Raw genomic sequence first — 15,000 nt, 5'->3', positions numbered from 1 at the left:
CTAGTCTTGTATTTGACCTCGTTGATTACCTCGTTGTTTAACCGGCTTTAGCAATCGCAAATGTCACGGCAGCTGAGTGTCCGAAGCTTTTTTAATAAGCCCAGTAATTGTGATGGTGTGGATAAACGAGGTGAAAGAAGAGGGATTGATGCAGTGGAGGATGAAGGACAAGCCAGTAAGACTAAAACTGACAACGTTCAGCCAGCAGCAGAGGGACAAGCAAGTGGCAAGGAAAAATAAATCATTCATATTCGTTTTGACATGAAAAGTGACCGCACGGTCGGTGTCTCTGTTCATCTTTGTTTTTCTCCATGCCCTTAAAGGTTCTGAATGAATCATAAAAAAAAGGAATGATTGAACATTTGCTGCTTAGTACCCAAACATAAATATTAAATATGTCTCATCATTAAAACATGAAAAATAAAATGACGGGTAATAATGGATTATGACGGAAATGTTACGATCCTGTCCGTCAAAATGACAGACAACGAAAAAGTCTAACGCAACCACTGACTGGGAGTACAGGAGGTACACTGGGAGTACAGGAGGTACACTGGGAGTACAGGAGGTACACTGGGAGTACAGGAGGTACACTGAGAGTACAGGAGGTACACTGGGAGTACAGGAGGTACACTGGGAGTACATGAGGTACACTGGGAGTACAGGAGGTACACTGGGAGTACATGAGGTACACTGGGAGTACAGGAGGTACACTGGGAATACATGAGGTACACTGGGAGTACAGGAGGTACACTGAGAGTACATGAGGTACACTGAGAGTACATGAGGTACACTGGGAGTACATGAGGTACACTGAGAGTACATGAGGTACACTGGGAGTACATGAGGTACACTGAGAGTACAGGAGGTACACTGGGAGTACAGGAGGTACACTGGGAGTACAGGAGGTACACTGGGAGTACATGAGGTACACTGGGAGTACAGGAGGTACACTGGAGTACATGAGGTACACTGGGAGTACAGGAGGTACACTGGGAATACATGAGGTACACTGGGAGTACAGGAGGTACACTGAGAGTACATGAGGTACACTGAGAGTACATGAGGTACACTTGAGAGTACAGGAGGTACACTGGGAGTACATGAGGTACACTGAGAGTACATGAGGTACACTTGAGAGTACAGGAGGTACACTGAGAGTACAGGAGGTACACTGGGAGTACAGGAGGTACACTGAGAGTACATGAGGTACACTGAGAGTACATGAGGTACACTTGAGAGTACATGAGGTACACTGAGAGTACAGGAGGTACACTGAGAGTACATGAGGTACACTGAGAGTACAGGAGGTACACTGGGAGTACAGGAGGTACACTGGGAGTACATGAGGTACACTGGGAGTACAGGAGGTACACTGAGAGTACAGGAGGTACACTGGGAGTACAGGAGGTACACTGGGAGTACATGAGGTACACTGGGAGTACAGGAGGTACACTGGGAGTACATGAGGTACACTGGGAGTACAGGAGGTACACTGGGAATACATGAGGTACACTGGGAGTACAGGAGGTACACTGAGAGTACATGAGGTACACTGAGAGTACATGAGGTACACTGGGAGTACATGAGGTACACTGGGAGTACATGAGGTACACTGGGAGTACATGAGGTACACTGAGAGTACAGGAGGTACACTGGGAGTACAGGAGGTACACTGGGAGTACAGGAGGTACACTGGGAGTACATGAGGTACACTGGGAGTACAGGAGGTACACTGGGAGTACATGAGGTACACGGGGAGTACAGGAGGTACACTGGGAATACATGAGGTACACTGGGAGTACAGGAGGTACACTGAGAGTACATGAGGTACACTGAGAGTACATGAGGTACACTTGAGAGTACAGGAGGTACACTGGGAGTACATGAGGTACACTGAGAGTACATGAGGTACACTTGAGAGTACAGGAGGTACACTGAGAGTACAGGAGGTACACTGGGAGTACAGGAGGTACACTGAGAGTACATGAGGTACACTGAGAGTACATGAGGTACACTTGAGAGTACATGAGGTACACTGAGAGTACAGGAGGTACACTGAGAGTACATGAGGTACACTGAGAGTACAGGAGGTACACTGGGAGTACAGGAGGTACACTGGGAGTACATGAGGTACACTGGGAGTACAGGAGGTACACTGGGAGTACATGAGGTAGACTGAGAGTACATGAGGTACACTGGGAGTACATGAGGTACACTGAGAGTACAGGAGGTACACAGGGAGTACAGGAGGTACACTGAGAGTACAGGAGGTACACTGGGAGTACAGGAGGTACACTGAGAGTACAGGAGGTACACTGAGAGTACAGGAGGTACACTGAGAGTACATGAGGTACACTGAGAGTACAGGAGGTACACTGAGAGTACAGGAGGTACACTGGGAGTACAGGAGGTACACTGAGAGTACAGGAGGCACACTGGGAGTACAGGAGGTACACTGAGAGTACATGAGGTACACTGAGAGTACAGGAGGTACACTGGGAGTACAGGAGGTACACTGGGAGTACAGGAGGTACACTGAGAGTACAGGAGGTACACTGGGAGTACAGGAGGTACACTGGGAGTACAGGAGGTACACTGAGAGTACAGGAGGTACACTGGGAGTACAGGAGGTACACTGAGAGTACAGGAGGTACACTGGGAGTACAGGAGGTACACTGAGAGTACATGAGGTACACTGGGAGTACAGGAGGTACACTGAGAGTACATGAGGTACACTGGGAGTACAGGAGGTACACTGGGAGTACAGGAGGTACACTGGGAGTACATGAGGTACACTGGGAGTACATGAGGTACACTGAGAGTACATGAGGTACACTGGGAGTACATGAGGTACACTGAGAGTACAGGAGGTACACAGGGAGTACAGGAGGTACACTGGGAGTACAGGAGGTACACTGGGAGTACATGAGGTACACTGGGAGTACAGGAGGTACACTGGGAGTACAGGAGGTACACTGGGAGTACATGAGGTACAGGAGAGTACAGGAGGTACACTGGGAGTACATGAGGTACACTGGGAGTACAGGAGGTACACTGAGAGTACAGGAGGTACACTGGGAGTACATGAGGTACACTGGGAGTACATGAGGTACAGGAGAGTACAGGAGGTACACTGGGAGTACATGAGGTACACTGGGAGTACATGAGGTACACTGGGAGTACATGAGGTACAGGAGAGTACAGGAGGTACACTGGGAGTACAGGAGGTACACTGGGAGTACATGAGGTACAGGAGAGTACAGGAGGTACACTGGGAGTACATGAGGTACACTGGGAGTACAGGAGGTACACTGAGAGTACAGGAGGTACACTGAGAGTACAGGAGGTACACTGGGAGTACAGGAGGTACACTGGGAGTACATGAGGTACACTGGGAGTACAGGAGGTACACTGGGAGTACAGGAGGTACACTGGGAGTACATGAGGTACACTGGGAGTAATGAGGTACAGGAGAGTACAGGAGGTACACTGGGAGTACATGAGGTACACTGGGAGTACATGAGGTACACTGGGAGTACATGAGGTACAGGAAGTACAGGAGGTACACTGGGAGTACAGGAAGGTACACTGGGAGTACTGAGGTACAGGAGAGTACAGGAGGTACACTGGGAGTACAGGAGGTACACTGGGAGTACATGAGGTACCTGGGAGTACATGAGGTACAGGGAGTACAGGAGGTACACTGGAGTACAGGAGGTACACTGAGAGTACAGGAGGTACAGGAGAGTACAGGAGGTACACTGGGAGTACAGGAGGTACACTGGGAGTACATGAGGTACACTGGGAGTACAGGAGGTACACTGGGAGTACATGAGGTACACTGGGAGTACAGGAGGTACACTGGGAGTACATGAGGTACACTGGGAGTACAGGAGGTACACTGGGAGTACATGAGGTACAGGAGAGTACATGAGGTACACTGGGAGTACATGAGGTACAGGAGAGTACATGAGGTACACTGGGAGTACATGAGGTACAGGAGAGTACAGGAGGTACACTGGGAGTACATGAGGTACAGGAGAGTACATGAGGTACACTGGGAGTACATGAGGTACAGGAGAGTACTAAGGAGTAACACACCTTATATTACCATATATTCTAATCATGTTTGATCGCTTTTTAATGCAGCCAGGAAAGGAACATGATTATTTCCAAACAGTTCGGGGAGCCTGGAGTTGGACAGAAGCTAGCTTCAATCTCTAGCTACAGTTGTTACATGTCACATTGAGTCCGTTTGAAGGTGTTAACAACAAGAGGAGAACCGGAGAGGAGAACCGGAGAGGAGTGCTTTGAAACAGACTCAGGGCAACAGAGCAGGAAGTTCTTCATTACTTTCGATTAAAAACCTGTCAGTTAGCTGTTAGCATTAGCATTAGCTTGACCTTCTGTGTACCTCCTCTCTCTCTCTCTCTCTCTCCCGGTGAACGGACAGATGTTCCGGTAACTCACCGTGAGAGCACCGTGAGCCCCGGTTAACCGACGGGAGGAACACCGACAGACTGTCCGTTAATCCGGAGAGAAGAGACGGAAAGATTCACCTTCCTCCGTGGGTTTTTCTTCTTCTTCGGTGGTGCAGGCTGCGTGCTGTTCTTCTTCTTCTGCTGCTCCACTGGAGGACTGCTGCACCGTGGAGGTGTGGTGAGGAGAGGTGCCCCCTGCTGGAGGGAAGGAGCAACGACACTCATATAAACACTGAAGTCTCTTCTTCATCCAGAGGGTCTTAAACACTCGGTTCCCCTCCAATAGATAAAGGCTGGGTTAATAAACTAACTGGTTATAAATACTGATATTTACTGCATCCTGTATTGGTGTCTGTATCTCCTCTCACCGCTAGGTGGCGCTGGGGTCTGTATCTCCTCTCACCGCTAGGTGGCGCTGTAACACAACTCTTAATTTAAAATCAGGACTGACTCCATCAAAGTTTTCTGTGGTTATAATAATACCATTACATAAAATAACATGATTTACAAAAAACCCATAACGCTGAATATTTGTATTTTATTTATTTGAATGAAAAGTGAAATAAATCTGAAATAAACTCTCAGCAGACTGCAGCATGTTATAAACATCCTCCATACATATACATGTATATAAATAATATAAAGTGTGTAACGTTAGGGATGCAGGGGTTATTGTGTGACGTCACTCTGCTGGTTATCAGGTGGTGAATGAATCCTCTGTTCTGATTGGAGGGTTGAGTGAAGGAGGTTTTGAATGGGAGGATAAACTCGATGAGACCTGGCAACCCATCAATGCTAACAGTTAGCATCAGTGTCGCAACAGCAGGAAACATGGGGTTTTTCAAAATAAAAGCACGGTAAATCATCGACAGTGAAATATATAACTTATATTTATATTTGAGTGTGTTATTCTTAATATCTGAAGTAGGACCCTTACACTCAGGGCGGTAGGCTTTATTTTACCCTTTACGTAACGATTGTAATTTGAATATTTCTCTATTTTAATGTTATAATCGTTTCTTTTGGTTCTTTTGTTACACTTTACCGTCTCTAACTGTGTTTATGTATGCACAGATACCCCATGTCTCTTCTGTGTAACCCCACAATAACCCCGACTCTGAATATAAAAGTATTTTTCTCATATTACTCTGAAGGTGTAAACCAGAGCTTTATTCTGAAGGCGTCAACACAGACTCTTATTTTGAAGGCGCTGAGCGGATGTTTCCTCTCCGGTTCTCTCCCCTCTCTCTCTGGTTTTTCTCCCCGCAGTTCAGCCTCTGATCCCGGGCAGATCTCCCGCCGCACCCCGGAGCCTCCGCCGGAGAACCGTGCGATCCGTCCGCCGCCCAGCAGCTTCTGGAGCTCTCCCCCCGGAAAGTAGTCCCTCGGATGAGTGATCTGAGGCCCGCAGGAGGAGGCCCCGACGCCCCCTGGTTCTGACCCAGAAAACAGCCTCTCCTCCGGCTGCCTGCAGGCTGAAGGCCGGGCCGAGGCTCCGGAGCTCCGATGATGGCCTCGCTGATCAAGGAGATCGTGAGCCGGAACAAAAGGAGGTACCAGGAGGACGGCTTCGACCTGGACCTCACCTGTATCCTCCTCACCTGGGCTCTGTAACATGGAGGGGTATTACAGGGGGTATTCGGGGCTGCAGGAGACACGGTGTTATTAGGGTTAGGGTACAACTATAGCTACAAACACTACATATATATAGATGTATACATCTGTACACTGTGCACAGCTGCATGAACACAGTGATTTAATGTAGAGGGTGTTAGGGGCTGCAGGAGACACGGTGTTATCAGAGTACAGCTACACACACTATATATATATATATATATATATATATATATATATATATATATATACATACACAACTATATAACTATTTATATATATATAGTGTGTGTAGCTGCATTCACATATAGAGGGTTAACAGGGAGGTTATTATGGGCTGCAGGAGACACGGTATTATCAGTACAGGTACTACAGCTACAGCTATAAACACTATATATATATATGTATATTTGTACACTGTGCACATCTGCATTAACACACAGTGGTTTAATGCAGATGTTATTATGGGATGGCAGGGTGCCTCACTGTGATGGACAGGTAGGACAGCAGAGCATCTAAATATCAACAACAGCAACACACTCACCTGAAACATCTGTAAATAACAATATAAACGTCCGCCTTCATCACCGGCTGTCTCGCCTCGAGGATGCTCTCATCTCACTTCTTCTATCTGTCAAGCTTCTTCCTTCATATGGAGCGCTCTCTGTGCTCACTGTAACGAGCTGTATGTCAACCAGCAATACTTACAAATACTACGTCTGTGCTCACTGTAAACCCCTGTGTGTGACTGCATCTGACCACATCTGCATCTGTACTCAGATCTAGTACTTGAGTCAAAGTAGAAGTACTCAGTTCTTGTACTTGAGTAAAAGTAGAACTACTCAGATCTTGTAGTAAAAGTAGAAGTACTCTGATCTTGTACTTGAGTAAAAGTAGAAGTACTCAGATCTTGTACTTGAGTAAAAGTAGAAGTACTCTGATCTTGTACTTGAGTAAAAGTAGAAGTACTCAGATCTTGTACTTGAGTAAAAGTAGAAGTACTCAGATCTTGTTCTTGAGTAAAAGTAGAAGTACTCAGATCTTGTACTTGAGTGAAAGTAGAAGTACTCAGCTCTTGTACTAGAGTAAAAGTAGAAGTACTCTGATCTTGTTCTTGAGTAAAAGTAGAAGTACTCAGATCTTGTACTTCAGTAAAAGTAGAAGTACTCAGATCTTGTTCTTGAGTAAAAGTAGAAGTACTCAGATCTTGTACTTGAGTAACAGTAGAAGTACTCAGGTCTTGTACTTGAGTAAAAGTAGAAGTACTCAGGTGTTGTACTTGAGTAAAAGTAGAAGTACTCAGATCTTGTACTTCAGTAAAAGTAGAAGTACTCAGATCTTGTACTTGAGTAAAAGTAGAAGTACTCAGGTGTTGTACTTGAGTAAAAGTAGAAGTACTCAGATCTTGTACTTGAGTAACAGTAGAAGTACTCAAATCTTGTACTAGAGTAAAAGTAGAAGTACTCAGATCTTGTACTTGAGTAAAAGTAGAAGTACTCAGATCTTGTACTTGAGTAACAGTAGAAGTACTCAAATCTTGTACTAGAGTAAAAGTAGAAGTACTCAGATCTTGTACTTCAGTAAAAGTAGAAGTACTCAGATCTTGTACTTGAGTAAAAGTAGAAGTACTCAGGTGTTGTACTTGAGTAAAAGTAGAAGTACTCAGATCTTGTACTTGAGTAAAAGTAGAAGTACTCAGATCTTGTTCTTGAGTAAAAGTAGAAGTACTCAGATCTTGTACTCGAGTAAAAGTAGAAGTACTCAGATCTTGTACTTGAGTAAAAGTAGAAGTACTCAGGTGTTGTACTTCAGTAAAAGTAGAAGTATTCAGATCTGGTACTTCAGTAAAAGTAGAAGTACTCAGATCTTGTACTTCAGTAAAAGTAGAAGTACTCAGGTGTTGTACTTGAGTAAAAGTAGAAGTACTCAGATCTTGTACTTGAGTAAAAGTAGAAGTACTCAGATCTTGTTTGAGTAAAAGTAGAAGTACTCAGATCTTGTACTTGAGTAAAAGTAGAAGTACTCAGATCTTGTACTTGAGTAAAAGTAGAAGTACTCAGATCTTGTACTTGAGTAAAAGTAGAAGTACTCAGATCTTGTATTGAGTAAAAGTAGAAGTACTCAGTCTTGTACTTGAGTAAAAGTAGAAGTACTCAGATTGTACTTGAGTAAAAGTAGAAGTACTCAGATCTTGTACTTGAGTAAAGTAGAAGTACTCAGTCTTGTACTTGAGTAAAAGTAGAAGTACTCAGATCTTGTACTTGAGTAAAAGTAGAAGTACTCAGATCTTGTACTTGAGTAAAAGTAGAAGTACTCAGATCTTGTACTTGAGTAAAAGTAGAAGTACTCAGATCTTGTACTTGAGTAAAAGTAGTAAGTACTCAGATCTTGTACTTGAGTAAAAGTAGAAGTACTTCAGGTCTTGTACTTGAGTAAAAGTAGAAGTACCAGAGTGTAGGAATACTCTGTTACAGTAAAAGTCCTGCATTCAAAATGTTCCTCAAGTAAAAGTAGAAAAGTATTCTCATCAAAATATAGTGAAAGTACAGTAAAAGTAGTCGTTGTGCAGATTGGTCCATTTCAGAATAATATATATGATATGTTTTATAATGATTGATCATGAAAGTGTTCTCAAAGCTGGTAAAGGTGCAGCTAGTTTGAATGACTTTGTATACTGCAGGGTAGCTTGTGGATTTACTCCAGGTGGAACTAAAGTCTGATTTAACACTTGGTTATATTTCACATCATTCATCCACATCTGTGAAGTAACTAAAGGTATTAATACATGTAGTGGAGGAGAAGTACACCATGTACCTCTGAACTGTAGAGGAGTAGAAGTACACCATGTACCTCTGAACTGTAGTGGAGTAGAAGTACACCATGTACCTCTGAACTGTAGAGGAGTAGAAGTACACCATGTACCTCTGAACTGTAGAGGAGTAGAAGTACACCATGTACCTCTGAACTGTAGTGGAGTAGAAGTACACATGTACCTCTGAACTGTAGTGGAGTAGAAGTACACCATGTACCTCTGAACTGTAGTGGAGTAGAAGTACACCATGTACCTCTGAACTGTAGAGGAGTAGAAGTACACCATGTACCTCTGAACTGTAGAGGAGTAGAAGTACACCATGTACCTCTGAACTGTAGAGGAGTAGAAGTACACCATGTACCTCTGAACTGTAGAGGAGTAGAAGTACACCATGTACCTCTGAACTGTAGAGGAGTAGAAGTACACCATGTACCTCTGAACTGTAGTGGAGTAGAAGTACACAGTAGCATACAATGGAAATACTACAAGTACCTCAAAATGTACGTAAGTACAGTGCTTGAAGTGTCAGATGCTAACATGCTAAGCTAACAGTGGTGTTGCATCAGCCCTGTATGATAATAATAAACAAATCATCTTTGATTGATTACCCGTCAATAACTCTCTGTTAATAATTATATAAAAATACTAATAATAATATGATTATGTTGGATTTGATATTCAAACTAAACTGTCACAACAACAACAACAATAAGTTAGGAAATGCAAGATAATAAACATATATAATAGAAATATATATATATTCCTTATCTTGGATTTTTTAACAAAATAAAACGTATCAATGATAAAAAATGGTATTTAAAATGTAAAAGTTGGATCTTTTAAAGAATCTGTTCTTCATGCTTTATGATGTGTTTAAGCTCTCACTGTTGCATTGTGGGAAATGTAGTTGTAATGGCTCCCTGACTCAGCATCAGATATTTACCCGAACATCATCGCCATGGGTTTCCCCGCGGACCGCCTGGAGGGCGTCTACCGGAACAACATCGACGACGTGGTGCGGTGAGTCAGCTGATCAATATACTGATCCATCAATGTACTGATCCATCAATGTACTGATCCATCAATATACTGATCCATCAATATACTGATCCATCAATGTACTGATCCATCGATATACTGATCCATCAATGTACTGATCCATCAATGTACTGATCCATCGATATACTGATCCATCAATGTACTGATCCATCAATGTACTGATCCATCAATGTACTGATCCATCAATATACTGATCCATCAATATACTGATCCATCAATGTACTGATCCATCGATATACTGATCCATCAATGTACTGATCCATCAATGTACTGATCCATCGATATACTGATCCATCAATGTACTGATCCATCAATGTACTGATCCATCAATGTACTGATCCATCAATGTACTGATCCATCAATGTACTGATCCATCAATATACTGATCCATCAATATACTGATCCATCAATGTACTGATCCATCAATATACTGATCCATCAATATACTGATCCATCGATATACTGATCCATCAATATACTGATCCATCAATATACTGATCCATCAATATACTGATCCATCAATGTACTGATCCATCAATATACTGATCCATCGATACAGAAACTATGTCTTACTGATCGTCTTATTGATCGTTAAATATAGAAACTATGTCTTATTGATCATCTTATTGATCGTTAAATATAGAAACTATGTCTTACTGATCGTCTTATTGATCGTTAAATATAGAAACTATGTCTTACTGATCGTCTTATTGATCGTTAAATATAGAAACTATGTCTTACTGATTGTCTTATTGATCGTTAAATATAGAAACTATGTCTTACTGATCGTCTTATTGATCGTTAAATACAGAAACTACGTCTTATTGATCGTCTTATTGATCGTCTTATTGATCGTTAAATACAGAGACGTTAACGAGGCGTTTCTCCCTCAGGTTCTTAGACCTGAAGCACAAGAATCACTACAAGATCTACAACCTGTGAGTACACTCACACCTCTGTGTTTCATAAGTAGTTATTAAGAACTATTTATATTCTTTTCATATTTTTGTTTTCTACTCAAAAATGTTTTTGTTATATTTTTCTAAATTGTGTTTTCTTGATTTCCTTTTTGCCTTTTATTGTAAATAAAACCTTTATTTCTGTCCTTAAGTATCGGGTTGGGTCTCTTTTCTTATTGATCTGGATTTGATGTGTGCAGATGAAATGAAAGATGCTAGCTGTTAGCGGTTAGCTTCTGTTCAGGAGTCTCCTTCCTGTAGATTCATATATATATTCAGGCATCAGCTGAACTCCATCTCCCAGGTTACTAACTGAGAGAGCTCTGTATTAACGCCTTGTTTCCTCAGGTGTGCGGAGCGACACTACGACACGTCAAAGTTCAACTGTCGAGGTGAGACTACACATTGCTTTCTATGCTAATGGTTTGGAGTATAAGATATTGAGTTTCTCTTTTTTAAATGTGTCTTTTCTTTGGTATAAAGTGAGATAGATGATTTGCTGAATCAGAAACGTCCTCTCTTTGAGCTTCTTTACTTACCATAGCATCGAGAATATGTGTGCAGCCTCTCATGAAGCCCAAACAGTTGGCATTCTTTCTCTAAATCAGGGGGGTCCAAACTACGGCCCTCACTCAGCGAATTATAAAAGTATAATGACTTAAGTAAAATAAACTTCTGCTTGTCTTAAATTGTACTTCTTAAATATATATATTACACAGTATTCATGTGTTCATAAGAGCCCACTTTTCAAATACATTCAGTCATTTAAAGTTAAAAACATGTTCTAACAAATCTAAGTTGATAAGAAAAAAGCCCAATAACTTATTCACATATCAACCTGAAATAAACCTTCATATTCCCTCATCATCATCATCAATCTGAAGCTCCTGTTTGAAGGAATGAGCTGCTCACAGAATAAAGTGAACCCTCTGGAGAGCTGTTTGTTTCTTACAGCATATTCAAGTATCAAGACTCATTGACCTCCTCTGATTGATTTAGCTAACTTATAACTGAACCTATGAGGCGATGAACCTCTAGTGAGCGGCCCAGACCTTCGTATATTGTTCTGAATGTAGCCCTCTGTGAAAACAGTTTGGACCCCCCTGCTCTACGTCATGAAGCCCAAACAGTTCTTCCTCTAAAGTCTCTGTATGTCCCGCTGGCTTTAATCTGAATGTTCCAGTGGCCCAGTACCCGTTCGAGGACCACAACCCGCCCCAGCTGGAGCTGATCAGGCCCTTCTGCGAGGACCTGGACCAGTGGCTGAGCGAGGACGAGCAGCACGTCGCCGCCATCCACTGCAAGGCCGGAAAGGGTCGCACCGGGGTCATGATCTGTGCCTACCTGCTGCACCGAGGGAAGTTCAGCGAGGCGCAGGAGGCACTCGACTTCTACGGGGAGGTGCGCACCCGAGACAAGAAGGTAAAGAGATAAGAGACAACAGAAGGACTGGGAATCTAAGATGGTTTCTGAACTGGGGGGGAAGAGAGCTGCAGAAAACTGAGATAAAAGCCCCCCTTGCTTTGTAATCCTTTATTCTGATAAGCTCCAACCCTTCCTGTGTGTCCAGGGCGTGACCATCCCCAGTCAGCGGCGCTACGTCATCTACTACAGCTTCCTGCTGAGGAACCAGCTGCTCTACAGACCCGTCGCTCTGCTCTTCCACAAGATGCTGTTTGAGACCATCCCCATGTTCACCGGGGGAACCTGCAGTGAGTACCCCCCCCCTCAGAGGAGACACAGTACATCCAAGAAAGTAGATCTTTGTGAGTGTGTGTAAGAGACCCTGATCTAACGAGTGTTTGTAGACTCAGAGATCAGAGACCCTAACCCTAATGAGTGTTTGTAGACTCAGAGATCAGAGACCCTGATCTAACGAGTGTTTGTAGACTCAGAGATTAGAGACCCTGATCTAATGAGTGTTTGTAGACACAGAGATCAGAGACCCTAACCCTAATGAGTGTTTGTAGACTCACAGAGATCAGAGACCCTAACCCTAATGAGTGTTTGTAGACTCAGAGATCAGAGACCCTAACCCTAACGAGTGTTTGTAGACTCAGAGAGATCAGAGACCCTGATCTAACGAGTGTTTGTGCTGCAGACCCTCAGTTCGTGGTGTACCAGCTGAAGGTGAAGATCCACACCTCCAACCCCTCCAACACCCGGCGGGAAGACAAGCTCATGCTGTTCGAGTTCCCTCAGCCACTTCCTGTCTGCGGAGACATCAAGGTGGAGTTCTTCCACAAGCAGAACAAGATGATGAAGAAGGTGAGGAAGAGGACTCCTTTGTACTTTTCACATCAACAGAAGTGTTATATCCTGGATGTGAGTTTTTACTACATGTTGATTCCTCAAATGTGTCCTTCATGGTGACTCCTGATTAAAGCTGAACTACAGAAAGTATCCTCTCAGTGTTCAGTCTGTATTGTGGACACAGTAGCATCTCTTGTGTAGAGCTTTGGGTTGAGTTGCTTGGTGTCTGTTTTCTTCCCTACATTGTGAAGGCTTCGTTGGTCTCAAGCAAAACTTCTTGGCTCCTCTTATGGAAGTAATCTCTCGGAGGTGGTCTTGAAGGTCTACCGGGGTATATTGGTCTTTGGCTGGTCTTGGTGTAGTTGTCTGGGTCAGATTACGGTGAATGAGTGGGACCTAGGGAAGGCTTTGTAAGTATTTTGTCTTGAATGCCGTCAGTCTTCCTGGGTACTACATCTTTGGTCATCTTCCGTAGGTCTAGTTGGAGATATCTTGAGTCAGTGTTCATCTTGGGGCGATGGTCTTTAGTACAGTTACCAGTACAGACCTGGGTTTATGGTCTTTGGTAGGAGGTCTAAGGAAGGTTTCTGGAGTTCGTTGTTTTACAGATGATGGTCTTGGTTACGTTGCCTTTCTTAAGATTTGGTGTGGAGGTCATCTTGCAGACGAGCTCTTAAATACCAGTGAGTCCTGTGTAGACTGTCTTGGCAACGTTGTCTTGGGAAAATCACCTGGGGGTAATTGTCTTCAATTCAGGTAAGAGTTAAGTCTTCTAAGAGGTCTTTGGTAGGTCTTCCTGGTTTAGTACCTTATGGAAGTGATCTGTAGTTAGCTGTTTTACGGGTGATTGTCTTAGTTTACTTGTCTTCTTGCGGAAGTTGTCCTGAATACCGAGTAGTCTTCCTGGGTACAACATCTCTGGTTAGTCATCCTCCGTAGGTCTTGTTGGAGAGTGTTGAGGTCTTGAGTCAGTGTTCTTAGGGAAATGACTTTGGGGCGATGGAAGTGAAGTCTTCCTGGGTTTATGGTCTTTGGTAGGAAGTCTAAGGAAGGTTTCTGGAATTGAGGATATAGACAATGGTCTTGGTTACGTTGCCTTGAGTAAGATTTGGTGTGGAGGTCATCTTGCAGACGAGCTCTTAAATACCTGTGAGTCCTGTGTAGACTGTCTTGGCAACGTTGTCTTGGGTCGGTGTTCTTGGGGCAATTGTCTTCAATTCGGGTAAGAGTTAAGTCTTCCTTGGTTAGAGGTCTTGGGTAGGTCTTCTTGTTAGCTGTTTTACAGGTGGTCGTCTTAGTTACCTTGTCTTGAGTAAGTCTTCATGTGTCTTCCTGGATACTACATCTCTGGTGAGTCATCCTCCGTAGGGCTTGTTGGAGATATCTTGAGTCAGTGTTCTTAGGAAAATCCCCTTGGGGCAATGGTCTTCAAATTAGCAGGGTTCCCGCGGGGTCTTAAAAAGTCTTAAAAAGTCTTAAATTTGATAATCTGAATTTAAGGCCTTAAAAAGGTCTTAAATATGACCAAAAAAATAAGAAAGGTCTTAAATATGATTTAGAAGGTCTTAAAAATGATGGGATTTGAAAGGTACTTCTGTGTTGAGATCGCGTCTAAATGTGTTTTGTGGGAAATGTCCGGGCTGCAAAGTAACCAGTATGGTAAGAGCCTTTCAGTTCCCCCCCCCAACAATCTGTATTGAAATAAATCAACATGGAACCAGTAATCACTAACTTTGTTTCCCCCGGCCCCTTATTGGAGAACACCCAGCTAGTAACCTAGCAACCAAGCTTCAGCTAGCGACAGTCAGAAACTCATGTC

General features: G+C 43.3%; 2 protein-coding genes across 2 annotated transcripts in view; one reads left to right on the top strand and one right to left on the bottom strand.

The window, feature by feature from the left end:
- atad1b (ATPase family AAA domain containing 1b) overlaps window positions 1-4,673 on the bottom strand; it is a 14,924-nt gene extending 10,251 nt beyond the window's left edge. The window contains exon 1 of the mRNA XM_034112891.1: window positions 4,474-4,673. The gene's annotated coding sequence lies outside the window, so the exon portion shown is untranslated. The remainder of the gene's footprint in view (window positions 1-4,473) is intronic.
- Window positions 4,674-5,719: 1,046 nt separating this feature from the next.
- On the top strand, window positions 5,720-13,196 carry LOC117468664 (phosphatidylinositol 3,4,5-trisphosphate 3-phosphatase and dual-specificity protein phosphatase PTEN-like; the record flags this gene model as incomplete). Its single annotated transcript, XM_034112890.1, is given in 7 exon segments — window positions 5,720-6,072; window positions 9,846-9,930; window positions 10,863-10,907; window positions 11,277-11,320; window positions 12,112-12,350; window positions 12,499-12,640; window positions 13,030-13,196. Coding segments are annotated over 7 exon segments (804 nt in total), but the record flags the coding sequence as incomplete, so codon positions are not given.
- Between the last annotated feature and the right edge of the window lie 1,804 nt (window positions 13,197-15,000).

Source organism: Trematomus bernacchii, unplaced genomic scaffold (genome assembly GCF_902827165.1).
Source record: "Trematomus bernacchii unplaced genomic scaffold, fTreBer1.1, whole genome shotgun sequence".
NCBI lineage: Eukaryota > Metazoa > Chordata > Actinopteri > Perciformes > Nototheniidae > Trematomus > Trematomus bernacchii.
The sequence above is the reverse complement of the archived record's forward strand: the minus strand, read 5'-3'. Positions and strand labels throughout refer to the sequence as shown.